This window comes from Kogia breviceps, chromosome 8 (genome assembly GCF_026419965.1).
Source record: "Kogia breviceps isolate mKogBre1 chromosome 8, mKogBre1 haplotype 1, whole genome shotgun sequence".
In the NCBI taxonomy this organism is placed as follows: domain Eukaryota; kingdom Metazoa; phylum Chordata; class Mammalia; order Artiodactyla; family Physeteridae; genus Kogia; species Kogia breviceps.
The window spans coordinates 17,934,503-17,954,191 of NC_081317.1; the positions used below are offsets into that span (position 1 = coordinate 17,934,503).

Consider the following 19,689-nt stretch of genomic DNA (forward strand, 5'->3'; position numbering starts at 1 on the left):
GGGTGGGGAGTTGCCTCTGCATCTAGTGGGTAGAGGCCAGGGATGCTGCTAAACATCTTACGACGTACAGGACAAACTCCCACAACAAAGAATAATCCATTCCAAGATGTCACCTGTGCTGAGGTTGAGGACCCCTGACATAAGGAACTAGGAAATGTTATGGTAGGAAACAAGGTCTGAGGAGGAAGTTCAACGTGAGGCTAAGGAATTCTGACCTGATCTAGAGAGGTTTGTGGAGGAATGGTTAGAACCTGGATTCTGGGGACTAATTCTACCCAGTACTTGCTGTGTGACCTTCGGCAAGTCGCTTAACTTTCCCATTTCTCACTTCTCTTATATGGAAAACTGGGATTATAACAGTATCTATATCAAAGGGTCCTTGTGAGGAGTAAAGAGTTAATACATGCAAACTCCTCAGAACAGTGTCTGGCACATATTATGTGCTAAATATGTTAGCTATTATCATTACCACGTGTAGGTAATAGGGAGCTATCGTGGACTCAAGTTAGAGAGAGTAACAAAAGAATTGCTTCAGTTGCTGATAACCCTAGAAAAATGATCTAGAGCTGTAGGATCATCATGTGACTATTATATCCACCCAATGAATAATCCTTCTTCAATCAGCTTCTGCTTCAGATGACACGGCAGGCTGGATGTGTGTGGGTCTGCCTTGCTGTTCTCAAGCCACTCCCTGTCGGGGCTCTGTTTTCCAAATATCCATGAGGCCCAAACTAGCATCCAACTGCCTCTGCAGTCCAGGATCCTCATGGTTTTAATGAATAAGTGGAAGGAGACAGAGGAAGCCAGACATGAAGACAGATGGAAAGATGGAAAGGCAGGAAGCCTTCCACAAAAGCTGCTGCCAGGGATATACCCTGTTCACAGGGATTCCAAGGACAGAGTTGGGGGCGTGTTTTAGAGGTTTGTTTGAGCTACTGATACTGTTCTCTGGGAGCCCTTGTTTGTAAACAGATATTTCTGCTGATGCTGGGCTTTGTAAGGGCGGACAGAGTCGGGTGAGGGGGAGAGTGTTAGAGAAAAAGGCAGGTTGTGTCCGCGAGCCTTAGACCATGTGTTTGTTGTTGGGAATACAAAGACCTCACTGTATTAAATGAAAATGCTTGTTTTACAAGGCGAGTGGGAATACGATAGGTACATGTCGAATGCTTCGGAAACTGAAACAACCCCATGCCACGAGGGCTTCCTGCTATATCATGCATCCAGGGGCACACACGGATCATGAAGGCTCAGAAGCACTCTACCAGGGCTTTGGGGTTTGCAGGCAAGCAGAGTCCCAGGAGCTAGGTGACGGTTAGCTCACTTTTCTGCCCCCTTTATAAAGCCGGTCCTTCCCCAAGGAGCCCTACCTCTATGTCACATGCCCTATTGGTTTCCCACTACCTGCTGACCCAAGGGTAGAATCTGTTATTGATCTAAAATATTAGTGTCGATAAAGAAGCCTCCAGGAGTCTAGACCCAGACTCGGAGCACTACTGAAATACTTATAATTATGTAACTGAGCAGGCAGATTTTCTCAAAGCAGTTTTCAGCTTCTGAAGTGAGGTTTTCAAAATGTACTCTAGTAGAAGTGAAGGGGGCAATGGAGGTTTCTCAGGAGATTTTTTTTCAAGGACTCACGGTGGCAGAAGAATAAGAATTGGAGGGCTTCCCTGGTGGCGCAGCGGTTAAGAATCCACCTGCCAGTGCAGGGGACACGGGTTGGAGCCCTGGTCCAGGAAGATCCCACACGCTGCAGAGCAGCTAGGCCCGGGGGCTACAACTACTGAGCCTGTGCCCTAGGGCCTGCAAGCCACAGCTACTGAGCCCATGCACCACAACTACTGAAGCCTGCACGCCTAGAGCCCGTGCTCCACAAGAGAAGCCACCGCAACGAGAAGCCCGTCAACACAACTAGAGAAAGCCCACACGCAGCAACGAAGACCCAACACAGCCAAAAATAAATAAACAAAATAAATAAAATAAAATAAAATAAAGAATTGGGAGTCTCCTAACGCTTGCCCTAGCCCTAGCATAGAGCCTGGTAATAGAAGGTTACATGGATGGAAGGATACATTGGTGAGGGCATGGGTTAATGGAGAGATCAAAGTATGGAGGAGGTAAAGAGGGAGAGAGGGAGGGAGGGAGGAAGGGAGAAAAGAAGGGAGAGAAGGACGAAGGGAAAAGGAAGGAAGTGAGGGAGGGAAGAAGGGTAGGTGGGTGGATGGTTGGATGATGATTGGATGGATGGACGAGTAGATGGATATTTGGATTCACAGATTCATGGGTAAAATCCACAGTGAATAATTATGATCAGGACCACCTAAGGCCACATTTGAAGTGAACTTGCCTAGTTTAAAACTCAGAGACCAGAGTTTGAATAAACAAAGTTGTAGATTATATTTCTAAGGAATAAACTACTCCTCAGAGGGAAAAAAAGTCCCCAATTCTATTTACTCCAGCAAGGGTACAGATGAAGGAAAGTGCAATTCCTCAGTCTGATATGACAACTCCACATCAACATTCTCATTTTCACAGATCTCCTAGAATGTTCAGATTTTAGAGCTGGGACCAGGCTTCAGGAAATGACCTCAGATGCCCCCTTCTTTTAGGCATTTAAGTCATCATTTGGGGGGCCACAGACCCCTTTTAGAAAGTGATGAAAACTTTCAATCCTCTCCCCAGAAAAAGGTGCAGAGCCTCAAATTTTTACAGAAAATGTCTTGGGTTCACAAATCTCTTCAAGTCCTCCTGGAACCAAGTGCAAGGATCCCCTCACCTCCTCTACTGATCTCAAATATTAGTGCTATTCAGGTATTGTAGTTGGTCATGATACTAGTAAGGAACTGGTAATAATATCAATCAAAACACTACGTCATAACTAAAGCAATAATATCAACAGTCAAATCACACCACAATAGTGGTATAATTGAGATTCTACTCTTGGTCTCATGCCATTCATTTTCCACACAGAGGTCAGAGTGGTCTTTGGAAAACATACAACAGATCCTGTAACTTCTTTGTTTGAAACTCTGATAACTGCCTAGTTCATCTAGATTAAAATCCACGTTCCACGACCTGGGCTGCCTTTACCTCCAGACACACATGACTCCCAATGGCTTGAATATCTGCTCATTCAACATCCTGAGCTTGTCCTGCCTCATGGTCTATGTGTTAGCTCTTCCGGCGCTCCCTCCCTCTCTCTCTCTCTCTCTCTCTGGAACTCTGGAACTCTCTTCACTTGTCTTTTCATATGGCTTGTTCCTCCCCATCTGTCGTTCAAGCTTCAGCTTGGTCACCTACAGCGATGTTCTTCAACTCCAGTCATTCTCCATAGCACCCACTTCTATCACTTGTCACTATTAATACACAAGCCCTTACAATTGTTTTCCTGTTTATTGTCTTTCTCTCCTCACAAGAATAGAAAGTCCATGAGGGCAGGGACCTGCTCTGTCTTGCTCAGTGCTGAAACTCTAAGAGTATTGGGCACATACTACATATTTGTTGACTCTATAGAGACACACAGAGTTTTTCTGAAAACTTTTTTAAAGCCTTGGTGTGGTCTAATCTCTTCCACTCTTTGGACTTTAGACTTCCCAGCTGTAAAAAAAAAAAAAGGATATTTTGGGCCCTGTCCAACTATAGGATTCAAAGATCTGAAATCTTTGTGACCAAGTTCAAGAGAGCTGGGCCCAAATTCCAGGACAATATGGCAGGACAGAAGGAATGGTGAGGAGGACTGGATTCCAGTCCTTCTCTGTCCGGAATTTGGAATGGAACTTGGGATCATTTCCTTGCCTCCTCTGGAAATCAGATTCTCTCCCTCTGTGAACTGAGCAGACTGAACCAGATGCACTGCAAATTCACAGCATCTATTCATCCAGAAGTTCACTCAAATATCTGCTGGACCCCAGCAACGCGCCAGGCCCTGGGAAGGTGCACTGAGCATGGCAGACATGATTCTCGCCGTCACTCCGCTTTCACGTCCTCTGGGAGGTCTCCGAGGCACAGGGGAGGGCTGCAGGAACAGCATGGGTACATCCCACACAATCGCACCTGGTTCTTTAGCAGCTCTCTCCAGGGATGGGATTGGAGAGGCTGAGAGAAAACCATGGGGAAAAGGACTTAAAACCAACAGAATGGTACACTGGCTCGCTTAGCAGGAAGAAGGGAGGCTCAGGAATAGGGAAAGGTGGGAAGAATATATACAGGTAACGGGTCAGCTCAGGGAAACCAGAGCCATATCGAATGGCTGATATCATTCATAACATATCTGGCCACATTGCTCGGTCCTTCCTAAGGCTCATATCATTCCTCAAAGCACCTTTCCTTCACAGCACCCACTTTCAATCACCCTCTTTTCTCCCTTATTTGGAGCCATCTCCAATTCATTTAACAAAGTTTACCAAGCACCACTGGCATGGCTGGTACTGTGCCACAGGTAGGAATAAAACAGGGATGAAGACAGAAGTGGTCTCTGCTCCTAAGGAGCTTGGAGACAAGTGGAGACAGACAGACAGGTATGAAGGCACCACAACAGAGTGATAAAATGCAATAAGGGGCTGTTGGATTTGATTCGGGTGGTGACAGATCGACTTGTCCAATCATTTCCTAGTGTCATACTCCTAAAAGCTACTCTAAGTCAAGGTCCTCAGCTGAGACACACGAGTCAAAAAGTGTTTTACTGTTCTACTTTGATTTGTGTCTCTACATTTAAAATGGCACGCATGGTATATCCACATGCAGGGCAAGGCACACGCTACACGTATATGAACATGTTCATTGTTTGTGAACAGTTCTCCAACCGTTCCAGGTGGAAGGGATCTCTTATGCCTCTGAAATCTCAGAGCATATTATAGCCCCCAAAATAAACACAGGTGTGCAACAACACAGTTTTTCTGCCTCTGTGCTCTTCCAGGACTCTATTAATTGCTTAGTTATAGCAGTTACCGGGTCATGTATCTGTTTACCAGTCTGCTTCTGCCACTAGGACTGGGAGTTCCTCAAGGGATGGAACTGTGCCCTGTTATTCTTTTTAATCCCCATTTCCTTGCTTGATGTGTCATACACAAAGACATAAAGATTGCTCAATAATTATCTATCAAATAGATGGATAGATGGATGGATGGATAAATGGGTGGGTGGAGGGAAGGAAGGAAGGAAGGAAGGAAGGAAGGAAAGAAGGGAGGTTTACCTCTCTAAATAAACTGCCATTTACTACTGAACTTCACAGAATGCCTAGGACAGAGGTTTGTCACATGAGAAATACTTAAGAAAAGTTAACAGACAGCTGTATGACATTTTCTAATCAGCTCGCTGCTGTGAACCCACCGATGTAGCCATAATCCAACACTGTAGAGGAAAACAAATTGGTCCAGTGGAAAAAGCACTGATTTGGGAGTCAAGAGATCTGAATTCTACTTTCAATTTTGCTACCAGTTTGCGGCTTAACCTTACTCCACTCAATTTAGCTTAATTTAACAAGTTAACTTGCCTGGATCTCAGTTCCTCCACCTATAAACTGAGCAGATTTTAAAAAGCAAACGAATGTCTTGGGAAAGGGATGAACAAGATACCGTATCTGTTTCTAGCAGATCAGCTCTAATCAGCCCGGTGGGGCTGTTCTGTAAAGGGGTCATCCTGAGAGCTTACCACTGGCTCTACAGAGGCCTAATCGGCTCCAGTGAGAGCACATCACAAACCAGCCTTGTTAACTCCAGAGGCATTCTCCTGCTCCGAGCCCTACAGTTCACGCAGCGTGACCGCCTGCATAGGTGCCACACTGGTTCAGAATGTATCCGGTCCATCCTCAAAGGGTGACAGTGTATTTCCTCTGAGAATATTTGGGGGAATATGCCCCAGACTTTGATTCCCGAAAGAGGAATCCAGAAATGGTTTTGGCAGAGAGAATCTTTGAAAGTGTATTATCTCCTGGTAGACTGGGAAATGCTCTGGTGGACATAAATGGTCTGTTTGCTCAAAAGTCACTGGCAAATAAAATATATTCTGCGCAACAAAGAGGTTTCTTAGCCAACCTCTTTAGCGTCTTATAATGTTCATTCCAATGTTTCTTCCATCTCTCTCTCCCGCCATCCCTCCCCTTTTTGTTCTACAGTCTCTAGATGTTTGCATTAGCCACTGGGGGGTACCATCACCCATCCATCCAACCATCCATCTGTCTGTCCATTCATCATTCACTCCTATATTCATCCTCTCATGGAACATTTACTGAACAGCTACTGTATTCTAAGCAATGCACTAGGCCCTGTGGATAGAGATAAAATTAAACTGGCCTTGACTTGAACCCCAGCTCCACCATCCGTAAGCCGTGAGGCCTTCAGCAAGTCATGTCACCTTCTAAACCTAATGCAACGGGTCCAAAGTGTAGCACTCAGCACAGTGCCAGAACATAGTAAGTGCTCATTATAAGCTAGCTGCTTTTATTACTCTTATTACTGCTGAGAATGCGTGCTCTCCCCCAGGGGTACATAAACAGCGGATAGAGGATGCCAGATCCCGAGGTCACCACAAGGTCTCACAAGATCAAGGGAAGCAGAGGGGAAGAAGGCCCGCTGATCAGAAAGGAGGGAAATGGATGAAAACGCAGGCAACAGATATGACTGCCAGGACACTCGAGACCTGAAAAGAACCTGATAAGGGGAGAGGGGTGAAATCTGAGAGGAGAGCAAAGCTTGGGATTATGTGCTGCAGTTCACACACAAAACAAATGCTTTGCAAACAGGCGAAGGGCTGAGAGGGCAAGACCAAGGCTAAAACGTGGCTTGGATTAGAAAGGCCAAAATGTGAGTTGAGGAGGCATTTAAATACACTGCCCCCACCCCACCCCCGCCACCTCCCCGCCCGTTTGGAAGGCTGGATATCTCTTCCCTTCTGACCGCTCTGCTCAAGGGGAAATGAGAATTAACCACTGTGTAACGTTTTTTGAGCGTGACGCACGAGCCAGGTCATGTGCTTTGGGTTACGTAATGCAACATGCCCAAGCTCTTTCTCCCAGAATCATTAGAAATTTAGCTGGTTCTCTTATCGAGTCATGCATTCATTAAACAAAAATACCTATAGTTCCTTTGTAAGCCAGGCACTTGGCTAGGCAGTGGAGAAGTTGAGAGGACCCCAAATATGCAGAGAATGAAATGTGATAAAGAATTCCAGGTGTTTCGATAAACGTGTGCAGAAGGTATAGCGGAGATAGATGGATAAGGGAGAGCGGGGGAACCAGTTATACTTGGGGAAGAGTCAGAAAGGGCTTCCCAGAAGTGGGGAACATTGAGCAGAATCCTACAGAGGCTTAAGTGTCCTGCAAAATGGTGCCTGGGGGTTTAGGAGGTATGTTATATAATGAAAATGATGGGAAAAAAGCCTAAGGCATCTATCTGGTGGAACTGTAGATAGCTCCAGTGCTACTGAAAGGCCTATAGCTAGAGGCAGTAGAGTCAGATTTGCATTTTAGAAAGATGTGACTGTGGGAAGTTGAAGGATGAGTAGGAGTTGAAGCTCAGAGAAGTGGGCATTTACAATACTAAGGAAAGAGTCAAAGCAAGAGATGAAGAGGGCCTAAACTAAGAAGGGGGAAGGTTGGCTATAAAAATGTTAAGAAGACAGGATAGACAGGAATTGATGACTGAATAAACATGGTGGGAGATATATCTAGAGCAGATGACACTAGATGAGGATGGAAGGAATTTTGGAGGAAGGACAATTCCATTTTGGATATGTTGAGTCTGAAGTGCAGGTTGACATTTCCAGTAGACAGCTGGATCTGTGAGTCCGGAGTCCAGCCGAGTCTGGAGATAAATGACGTTCATCAGCAGGGAGATGGTACTTATTCTATGGGAAAGCATGCCAAGTCAGGAGAGAAGCAGACCTAGCCCTGGCCTAAGACTCAGAAGACAGAGGATCTTACCCAGCAAGGTCACTGGTTTGGACAAGTCACTTCTTCACCACCCCTTGGTTTCTCATCTTTGAAATAAATGGTTTAGGTTCTGACTCTCACACACCTTGGATCTTTGGACTTACATGAACGTTTCTTCACCAAACAGAGTAGAGGATATATTCCCTTTTTACGTTTTCTGTGTACTCTGCATCTCTTAGGGCAAGGCCACCTTGTTCCTGATTGGCCTGTTACCATACCTTTCTCTGTACTCTCATCAGCCTTTGTAGCTGAAAGATCTCCAATCTCATGGGGGGAAATAACCCCCTCTTTACAAACACATCTGGTTAGATTCTGCTCAGTCACATTTCATGTTTATACAGCAAAAAGAATTAAGAAGGGATGGATGTGGGACAGATATAGGAGGAGTTTCCTGATTACAAAGGTGATAGATACAGGTTAGACCACTAGTTTCTCGAAGGCAAAAGATGAGATCAGGGATCTGCAATTAGTCATATGCTCCCCCTACCCACATACTCATATCCCAAGCTGTGACCGCCCCCCCCGCCACCTCCTAGAGTTTCTGTCTCTGTTCCCTTCAAATGGACTAGAACCTGGGACATTCTCAGGTTCTACAAAACTGAAACAGGGTCGCCTCTCCTACTCTTCCAGGTTCTATGGACCCTCGGTTTGTGACAAATGATACTGGAAAACATTTTCTTTCTCTTGTTGGAAGAAAAATCTGGGGATGACGGTGCTATAGGGATTCCCAGAAGTAAAACAGGCAAACGCATGGCTACAGACTCAAGAGTTTTAGTATTTTAATCATGAAGTGATGTGATTAAAATGATAAGCATGACTAAGAGGCCAGTGGCTTACACCAGTGTCCAGGAACTTGCCTGGAATGGCTTCAATAGAGTAAGAAATGACGAAAGTTGAGTACTCTATTAGCCAAGATGTGATCACTGGGAAGGTCACTTAGTGAGTTTTTAAAAAACATTGATGGCAGCTATTATTAGCAATATTATTAGCGAGATGGCTTCCAGCTCTCGGGAAGTCCCACTATTCCCTACATAATGTCTTCAGTCAGTCTTTGACTGAAATTCTACCCATTGGTACTCTGCTTCTGGATAGGAAGCTTTTTGAGGAGACATTAAGGTATATATGTCCATGCAAGAGCAACATTCTAGGTTGGTATCAGTCAATGATACCTTAGTAAGACGCGATACCATGTCCTTTTTCAAGAATGAGTGTAGCTGGGGGAGAGGAAGCAGGAAGTGTGGGGGCACGTGGTCCCTGAGGAGCACAGGCACCACTGAGCGGAAGAAGTTGCGCTCAGAAAGGAAGAGCACTGGAGCTACTGCTAAGGCTGCAGTTTTGTCCTAGGACCGTCCTGATAGGGATTACAGAATCTTTGGGAATCTCTGCCAGATGGGTCTCAAGGACATAGACGGATAAAACTCCTCCTTACTCCCACTGTTCAGATGAGGAAAGTTGGCCCCAAGAAGGAAAGTGAGTTGCACAAAGTCACATAGCAAGCTACGGACTAAACTGGCCTGGCCTGACATCCCCCCACCTCCTCACTGCTCCTCCTGCCCAACGCCCCAAGGCCCCCTCCAGCCAGCCTGGGTCTGCTCCGAGGCCTCTGCTGCAATGTCACCTTCTCCTTCTCAACTCCCCACTCCAGAATATAAACTCCCTGAGGTCAGAGATATTTTCTCCTGTTCCTTGCTCTGTACTGAGGACCTAAAACTGTACCTGGCAGGTACCCGAAACTCACCAAATACTTGTTGAATGCCTGGGCAGGGATGGACAAATTTTACTTTGTCCTTTGTTTCTAATCTGTATTTCTTAGATTCTCTACAATGAACACACATTGCTTTTGTAATAGGAAACAATGAAATGTTCATTCTGTTTGCCTTTCATTTTAGTTTTTGTTTTACGTTAAGATAATAGGAATAAGCCTTTCCTGGGTGGTGAGGGAGGGAAAGGCAATTCCTGGCTCTGCTAAAGGAGATAAACATGTCTAATTTATAGAGTTATTGAGAGAAATTAGAAATAATGTGTAGTGAGGCCGGACACATAAAACCAACATGAGTTAACGTTTACTGGGTGCTTACCCATCGTCTAGATTCCATTACTAAGCATTTTCCACATGGAGGCCCAGTTAATCTTCAAAATAACCCTATGAAGTAGGTGCCAGTATCATCCGCATTCTACAGAGGGGAAAGTGAAGCTCGGCGATATTAGGTAACCTGCCCAGGGTCATACAACTGGCAGGTGGGAGAATCAGGAAATCACACTCAGGCACTCTTGACTCTTGAGTTCTACCATCAATCACTACAAAATACTTCCTCAGTAAACATATGCTCCTTTCCCCTGTTGCCTGAGCGTGTCAATTCTTTCTGAGATCAGTCAACTGCAGCTCACCACCCCCCATGCCCCCACCAGGCTTTACAAGGTTCTAGAAGGCTTCCAGGGCAATGGGAGATGCAGAGAAATAAGGAGCCAGAAAAATGAGAAATAGGGGTATGTGGAAATGTGAGTGAGTGTGTGTATGTGTGTGCCTGTGCGTGTCAATGATCACAATGTGTTCTGGATTGTCACAATGATTAGGAGATCCTCGGCGATTCTTATGCACAAAACCAAGGATGTGAAATGCTTCACAGCGTGTGGAAGGTTCCACACAGTGGAGAATGCTCTCACTCAAAAACTTCTTGTTGCGCTGCAAGGCCGCCACCTGCCCCTCCTACGTGCCCCTCCTAAGACTCCCGTCCTTCCCTTCCTTCCCCTCAAGCTCTCCCAGGATGGTCAGTCACCTGAGTTTGCAGTTGTGCAGAGAAAAGGGGAGAGGGGGCTCCTAGTGTCAGAAGCCTGGACTGCACGCTGACTTTCAGTTATTCTCTGTGTGACCTTGGGAGAGTCCCTAACCCGCTCCAAGGTGCAGAAATGCAACCTATCGGCTCACGGAACACGCAGGGATCTAAGACTTCAGCTCCTCCCGTGGCTCTCAAACTCTTTTAAACTTTTTATGATGGAATTCTTCAAGCACACACAGAGGGACAGACAAAAAAGTACTGAAGCCTGTCGGTTCTGTCACCTGGTTTCAACAATCATCAGTTTGCCAATCTTCTTTCATCTACCACTTGCTCCCAACATCCTTTTTTTTTTTTTTTTTTTTTTTTCTGGAACACTTTAAACAAACAAAACAGACATAACGTCATTTTACCCATAAATACATCAGTACACATTTCTAACAGATTAGGATCCTTAAAAATATATCATCACAGTACTGCTACAGTTAACAATTCCAGTCCATGTCCATTCAAACTCTATCACTGAGAAACTTGCACATTCCTTCAAAAGGAATCTGGAAGGATCACACAGTTTAGGCAGAATAGGTGAACGGAAGACGCGGGGAGACAGAATGCTCCCCTTCAGCCTCTCCCCAGGGCATTCCTAAGATCGTGGGGCACCGCTTGAAAGCCCCTATTCCACTGCTACCCCTCAGTGTGCACCCTGAGAAAACTGAGGCACAGAGAGGGGCAGTTAAGCTGTCAAGGTCACACAGCAAGTAAGGCAGATCTGTTCAGTTCCAACATCAAAGGACTCCAGTGAGGTCACGGTAGGAAAAGGTTTGCTACTTCAATCACTGTTTATCATTTGCAGCGTGAATAATGATAATAAAGGTGCCTTTCCAGGAATGACCTTGACTGTACCAACCCCTCACATCTTTTCCTGTCACCGGCTCACCTGGTTCCCGTGACAACCCACAAGATACGGATGTTGAACGTAACCACACCTGAAACTCTCCCCCCAGGGGCCCCAGGTCACACAGCTCACAGGAGACCAAGCCAGGACTTGAGCCCAGAGCTCCTAGGTCCCAGTTCCAGGTTTTCAAAGGAGCCAAGGGGCCAAGACCCACAAGTCAGCTCTGAGTTGAGCATTTCCAGTAAATGCATCAAGGCATGAAGGAGAGTCCTCAGTGCAGCAAGAAAAAAGATAAGAGACACTGAGGGAAAGGAAGTTAAATTCCAGAGAAAGGGCGGCAGGTGAGGGGAGAAGCAGGCACCCGCTAGATTTCCTAAGTCCTGGGCGATAGGCAGATGGGGAAGAAGCTGCTTGTATGGGAGGTCCTCCTACCTGGGGTCCTTGGGGATCATCTCGCTTCCTCATCTAAGACACCCTGCAGCCAGTGCTGGTCTCACAGTGATCTCAAGGTGAGGGGGTTTGAAATAACAGGAACAGTTGCCTGCCTTCCGAAGGACTAGCCCCGGGGCAACGTGGGGAATGCCTCACAGCTGGGCTTCCCTCCTTCCTTTACAAAACTCCTTATTCCTGCTCCGGAAAAAAAAAAAAAACAACAACTCCCCTCTCAAGCACGGTGAGACATCCATTTGAAATCAGATGCATGGAACTCCATGTGTTACCCCCTTCCAGGACTGTCTGCACTTTAAAGGAGGCACCAGAAGGAGAGGGTGCAGCTTCACATATAGGACCAGCTTTGGAAAAATGGAATGTCAGTGCCACCCCCCACCCCCTGCCCACCTGCTCCTAGGCATTTAGGGCCAGCGGGGGAATTGGGAATGGAATAAAGGTCCTTTCTGGTGTTTGGCCACTCAGAATTGGGGGAGCTAAAGTCCTCTCAAAGCTCTGCCACGGACCAGCTGGATAAGCAGGAAAGGCCACTCCCCGCCTTGGGCCTCAGTTTCTCCACCTGCAGAGCAGGGAGACATGAGACTGGATCAGTGATTCTCCCCCACTGGTGGCCCTCCCACATTACCCGAGAAGGCTTTGAAAAACACCAGTGCCCAGGTCAACCCCAGACCCGCGACACCAGAATCCCTGGGATGCAGCCTGGGCATCAGGATGTTTAAAAAGCTGATGATTCTCAGTGCTGAGAGGGATGGGAGCTATTGGACTAAACAATCTCCCAGGTTACCTTGAGAGGGGCAGTTTGTGAATACAGTTTAGTTCTCAGCGCCCTCATGACACTGGTCCTCAGTTTCCCTGCTGTATCGTGAGCTCCCTGACTCAGTCCATTCCCAGCTGACCGCGCACATCCCGTGTTCCTGAGCCCCGCACCTCTGAGCCCCAAGTTCGCCTTCGTCTGTGTAGGGGGGCAAGGGCAATGCACCCTCCATTACCCCATCTGTCCACGCGAATGGCTGACTGGGGGAACGTGAAAGTCGGAGGGCGTCTGGGGAAGGCACAAGAGGCATGTGACAAAACAGCTGTGACCTGGACCCCACTGTGACCACTGTCTGGCTTCTGTTCCGGAGGGTGCATTCTCCCGCTGGATGCTAACTGGTTTTCCTACTCATTGGTCCAGTGGTTTTGGACCTCCTCTGGCTCTTATCACCAAGGGGTCATCCAAGTAGGTCAAAGAAGAGGAAATCACAGTTCAAGGAAGGGATTTGAAGGGGTCCAACTGTTCCCCAAGATACACTGTCTACTCTAGATAGACTCCCCAGCGACCTAAGAGGGGAAGCCCTAACCATGCACAAACAGGTGCTACTTTCTGAAGTTGCCAAGCTGGCAACTTGGGAAAGGGAAGGTGGTTACTTACTGGATCTAACTACCATTGACCGAATCCCTAATATGAGCTGGCTCTGTGCCAGGTACTTTCTGCCTGTTTATTCCACTTCAATGTCCTGGTATCATTATGCCCATTTTACAGAGGAGGAAACCAAGGGATAGAGAGATAAAGTGACTTGACTCAAATCACACAGCAAGTCACTGGCAACAGAAATTCCAAGCCCAGTCTGCCTGACGATTTGACGTGAAAAGAAACACAGATCTGCTAGGTCAAACCCAGAGCTCCAGGTGAGACTGAAATTCATGTTTTATCCCCTTTAATCTGTAGGCACAAAGAGATGCAGGAAAAAGTGGCGACACTCTGCAGCAGGTCTAAAGAAGGGAATGGGGGTCATTCCTTCTCTCTCCAAAAAGACTGCTGAAGAAGAAACAGGCACTTAAGACTTGAGTTCACATCTGGGCTCTGTCCACTGGAAGAGCCTGTGGGACTTTGGACTAAGTCGCTTCAACTTTCTGAGACTTTGTTTCCTCACTTGGAAAACAGAGGTAACAACGTCCACCCCTTCCAGGGCAGTCGTGAGGATGAAACTCGCAGACACAAGGCAAGCGCAGTACCCGGCACCTCGGAGGCACCCAGGAAGAGTTGCTTCCCTTCCTGCCTTTAAGTGTCCTCAGTCCATAAAGCCAAGACTGAGGTCATTGGAAAATCATGTCCAATAATACGATCAAAGTTTATTGAGTGCTCACTATCCACCAAGGCCAGTTCTAAGCACCTTCCACGTGTGAGCTCATGTAATGCGTCAGGTACTCGTGCTACGCTCACTTTGCAGATGAAGAAGCTGACGCCCAGAGGAATCAGTTAACTTTCCCAAGGTCACACAACCAGTTCGGGGCAGGGGTAGATTCACGCAGAGGTAACCCAGCTACTAAAACTGGCTTCTAATCATCGCAATATCCTAGACCCCGGGTGTCACTATGGATGTTGTGGGGAGAACCATGTTAATACATGAACTTGCTGAAATCTCGCCTTCCCTGTTACAATTCTGAAGTTGGGGAAATGCAGGCACTCTTTTGGGGGGGGGGGTTGGTTGGGTTGCGGGAAGTAGGGGCTGCAGAAGGGAGGAAATAAAAAGTCTCTTCTGAGTAGTTGCTAAACTCAACAGTCCAACATTTAGAACAAAAGAAAAAAGCATGGAAAGCGGAGGTGCTGGAGGGGAGTCAGGTAAATCCCTTTCTCTTTCTGAGCAGGGATTCTGGATCACTGAGGGATGGGGGTGGGGGTGGGGGGCAGTACTTGTGGGGTCCACATTTCACTTATCTAACAGGTCAGGAGAAACTTTAACAAGATTAACTGCTGCTCAGGGCCTCTGCTCCATGGAGCAGCAAATTGAGTCTATTGTTTTCTTTTTCTTCCTCTTTTCTCTTTCTGTCAAGCCGGAGGGGTGCGGTGGGGGAGGGCAGCTGGGGACGAGGGGCAAGGGTCTGGATCCTGCCTGGTACGGTACAAAGGCGAAGGGATGTGTCAGGAAGCCCCCCGCCCCCAGACTTGAAAGGGAGCCCAAATTGCCGAGCACCGAAGCTGAGGGCTGTGCCTGGGTGGTGGGTCTGCGCGGGGTCGGAGGTGACAGGGTCTCCCAGACACATTCTCTCAGCAGTGTGGCGGGTAAGGTCTGGAAGTGGGGATGCCCAGGATCAAATCCTAGCTCCCGGCATTTGGGGGAGCTGTGTCATCCAGCACACATCCCTCCCCCTCTCTGCGCCTCTGTCTCCCCATTCGGCCAAAGAGAGAAGAACTGGCCTGGGTAACAACCTCCAAGGACCCTCTTCACGACAGCCTTAAAGGACTCTTCAACCCTCAGACCATCCATCGCTGGTGGACTCTTCAAACACTCAGACTCCTGCACGCAGGCACTTTCTCACTTTAGCTTTGTTTTTGCCTGCATAAGCCTTCCCATTTTTATTTGTTAATATATATATATATATAAATATATATGTATTTATATATATATTTCTCTCCTTCCCTTTTGGAAAAAATAAAAGGCATGTTTTCTGAGCTTCAGAAGCAAACTGCTCCTTCACTCCTTTCCTCTGCCTCTCCGAGCGCCTGTCTGAACTGGTGTCAGTGAAGTTTGAACCGGGGCAGAAATAGCATCCCAGGCGGATCTGGGAGCATAGCCCGCCTACCAGGAGCGGCAAGGCCTGCCTCTGCCAGACGACAAACCCGGTTAACAGCACCATAAAATTAGACCTTTACGAAACCCAATTGAATCCTGCAGCAAAGAGTGATGTAAGGCAGCCTGGCCTGACAGCAAGGCAGCAACCCTCTGCCTGAAATAGCAGCGCGGTCCCTGCTGAGAGATGCCTGCTCTCTCAAGATAGGTGACCAGGGATTCCTAGGAAAGTGGTGACGCCCAGCCAGAGAGAGCCAGCAGAGGTCAGGCAGCAAACTGGGCACCCGAGGTCGCAGCGGGAGGACAGGGTTTGGCACCGGCATCCGAACTGCCCACCTCGGCCCGGCCTCTCCCAGCCTGAACTTACACGAAGGAAGGAGCTGAAAAAGTGCTTCTGCAAAGAACCTCTGTTTGTTTGCTTTTTAATTCAAGGAGAAGCAGGTTCTTTTTAGTCCAACAGTCTGCACCGTGTGGAGGATACGCAGAATGAGTCTTTTCTGGCTCAAGGCCAGGTGTTTACACACCGCAAATCTGGCTCAGACTCAACTAGGGGAGGGAAAAAAAAAATCCACCAGAATCCTCAGGAGAAAAGCTCTGAGCTTTCTGGTGCTACACGGCAGCAGTGACTTTTTTTTTTTTTCCCCCTCGTTTTGAGAGGAATGTTATTTCCACACATAAAATGGACCAGGCATTTTATACAAGCAATAATAACCTAACGTCCCCCATCCAATTAAATGATTTTACTGCACTATCTTTGTGTGAGAGAGCGAATGAGTCCTCAAAAGAGCGTGTGTGAAGAGAGGTTCCTTGTCTGAATTACAGACATTTTTATAAAGCAGGCTCCTGTGGAATCCCAGGTGCTATTTTTTTTTTTTTGAAAAAATGCATTTACTACCCTTTCATTGATGATACCTATATAACCCTGCACTCTCCCCTCTGGAGGAGAAGCCTATATAACCCTGCACTCTCCCCTCTGGAGGAGAAGCCTTCCAAATCACTGGTATGGCAGGTAAAGACTAGGAAGAATCAGATCTACTCATTTAAAAAAAAAAAAAAAAAAACACAAAAACCTCCAATCTGCAGGCTCTGTGTTTTTCCTATGTTCCGAAAGAGAAGTAAACATACCACAGCCCTGAATTATAATCATCATCATTATTATTATGAATAACATCTCCCCTCTACTCTACATTATAACCCCCTCTGGCTGACTAGGGCTTGAGGGCTAAAAGTGAATAAGCTCAGTTTCCCTCTCCTTCCTGATTGGGGGGGGGGGGGGGTTTAAAAAAAAAGAAAAGAAAAAAAAAAAAGCATGTGATGACGTCAGGTATGGGGGAAAGTCACTTTCTAGCTCTCGGCTTGGTAGCGGGCGAGTGGGAGCTTTGGGGGCATATTCTTGGTATAGCAGCAGAGTTTGGGTCCCCTAAATGGACTTGATGTAAATAGGACAGAGTTAGCGCAACGGTTGAGAAAGTCCACGCCAAAATAGAAAGAAGCGGACTGCCGGAAGAACTCAGAGCTTTCCCTTCTAAGAAAGTGTGTGTAAGGGGGTGGGATCGCAAAACGCCTCCACACGTTTCCTGGCTGCAGCGAAAGGGGAACCCCTACTCTCACTTTGAGACGTCCTAGGACATGGCAAGATTGTTTGTGCAGGAAGGGAATCTCCCAGCCAGAAGAGGCAAAACTTTCCTTCTCTCCTCCAGCGCCGCCCCCCTCCGCCCCCCAGTTTTATTAAAGGCATTGCCACAGATTCATTAGGAGGGGGGAAAAATGGATGTTGGTGCATTACTAAGGTTTGCAACCCTCCCAAAGTATCCGGTTTCACTACGGGCTGTGCTGTAGAACGGGGTGTGTGTGTGTGTGTGTGTGTGTTGGGCCGGGGGGGGGGCAGGGGGGAGAACTTAAATTCATTACGGGCTCATAAAAGTCCCAAATGAGAAAAGCGCCCCGTTTCGCAGCCTAGTCGGGGGAGGACTGGCGGGGTGTGCCTGAGGAAAGTCTCACCCCAGCCCCGAGTGACAGGCTTTGAAATTGAGGACATGGGATGGCAGTGTGTGTGCGCGTGTCTGTGTGTGCCTGGGGTAAGGGGGTGAATCCCAGAGGCAGGCAGCAACCACAGAGCAACTTTGGGGGCACTTCGAGGACTTCTAAGTCCTGGCGATCACAACAACCTTGTCCTTGTAGGCTTTCAGGGTAACGGGGCCAAGTAAAGGGGGAGGGTCACCTCCATTAAAAAGCCAAAGAAATCAACGGTCCCCTAGCCACTTTTCACATGCATCCCAACTGGGTCATTCCTCCATTCCAAACGGAGACAGTATCTCTGACCATCCAAAACACGGTTCACGTGCACGAGGCTCCCTGGAGACCCGCCCTCACCAACTGCGGGTCTTCGAGAGGCTGGGAGCGCTCCCTGCGCTCTTCCAGCGGGGCTAGGCGGAGACGCCTTCCGAGTGCGCCCATTCCGCAGATGGGGCAAAGTGAGGCCCGCAGCTCGCCCCGGAGCCGCCGCGCCGCCGGCACAGCGGCTCCCGCACAGACACACCCGCCAGCCCCCAACGATCCCGCCACCAGCGCCCAAGCACCCGCGCGCCCCTGGGGCCGCAGGGCCGGTGCAGCGCCCGCCTGGGCGCCCTCGCCTACCTGTGATCACCGCCGGAGAGCTCTGGCCCCCCTCCGCTCGCAGCCACACTTGCAGCGTGAACGCGTCCCGGGGCAGCTCGAGGTCGGCCCGCAGGCGCAGCTGCTCGCCTCGCCCGCTGAAATAGAGCGCCCGGCTCGGCGGGCTCGGCTCCTCCGCGGCGCCCCTCGTCTCCCGCTGCTGCCGCCGCCGGGGGACGCGCACGGCTTCCCAGGCACCGCCCGGCGGCGGCGGCGGCGGCGGCGGCGAGGCGCGGCGGCCGCGGGCCGCCCGGGTGGCGCAGGTGGCCGGGCCGGCGGCGGGGCGCGGGGGGCGGCCGGCCCGCGGGTCTCTCCGGGCCCGGCGGGGGCGCTCGGCCAGCCCGCAGCCCAGCGCGGCGCTCAGCAGCCCCAGGCGCAGCACCCAACTCCAGAGCCGCATGTCCGACGGTCCCCCCCGCCCCCCCTTCGCCCCTGCACCGCCGCCCGGAGCTGCCAGCTTTAGGAGCCTCGGCGCCTCGACTTTCTTCGCTTCTTCACCCTTCTTGGGCGAGCCCCCCCGTCCACTTGCTTTTTTCTTTTCTTTCTCGCTTTCCTCCTCAAGGTGTGTGCTCCACTCCCCCCACCTTTGAAAAATACAGCCCAACTCCTCCTGGTTGGCAATTAATTTCTCTCCCCGCTCCTTTATCTGCCTTATTTCCCCCCTCTAACAGCTGGTTGCCTTCCTCCTTGTTTTATTTCATTTTATTTTATATGATTTCTCGCTCTTAAAAAAAAAAAAAGCTCCTCTAAGACACTGATCCGCTGAATTCCCTCCCCCCAAAAGATGCTCTAATTTATTTATTTTTTGCGTCCTTTATAACACAAGCCACAGCCCCCTTCTCCCCCCCCGTCCCCCCTCCCCTCCCTCCTTCTTCACAAAATGAAAGGAAAGAGGGGGGAAAAATCCCTCAGAAGATGAGTAAACAAGCGTATGCTAATCTGCTCCCGAGCGCTCCACCTTCCCAATTGAATGAGTCCCAGTTAAAACTGCGGGGATCATGACTAATCAATCAGTTTGGAGAGGCCGAGCTACCCAGCCTTCCTCCACTTTCCCGTTTGCCTCCTTCGCTCCGCTTCTCCACCCCCTCCTTTTTTTTTTTTTTTTTTTTTTTTTTAAGAAGACAATCTTAAAGTAACAATTTAATGAAATTCTGTACACACCCCCTTATGGTCCTCCCAGCTCTCCCCATTCCTGCTCAAAACACACATTCCTGTTTTTGTTTTGGTTTGCTTGCTTTTTTCCCTCCTTCACTCCCCCCCCCCTTTTTTTTTCCTCCTGGCGGGAGAAAAATCTATCTTCTCTCAGGATCCCCTTTGCACTTTGCTGGTAAACCTCATCCTTCTCTATAGCACATAAAGAGTCTTGAAACTTGATTCTCAGATTTTGTTGTAATGCTGTCTCTTTCTCTCTCTTCCTCTTTCCCTTCTTCTTTCCCTTCT

The 19,689-nt window shown here is 48.5% G+C and overlaps 1 protein-coding gene across 2 annotated transcripts in view; it reads right to left on the reverse strand.

Annotated features, from left to right (window-relative positions):
* The window catches only part of PAPPA (pappalysin 1), a 255,679-nt gene extending 237,030 nt beyond the window's left edge, over positions 1-18,649 (reverse strand). Inside the window, exon 1 of one of the 2 annotated variants that reach the window (XM_059071226.2) lies at positions 18,232-18,649. In XM_059071226.2, the coding sequence (XP_058927209.1) occupies positions 18,232-18,649 (418 nt within the window). The remainder of the gene's footprint in view (positions 1-18,231) is intronic. The other variant, XM_067040877.1, reaches the window with a different exon arrangement.
* Between the last annotated feature and the right edge of the window lie 1,040 nt (positions 18,650-19,689).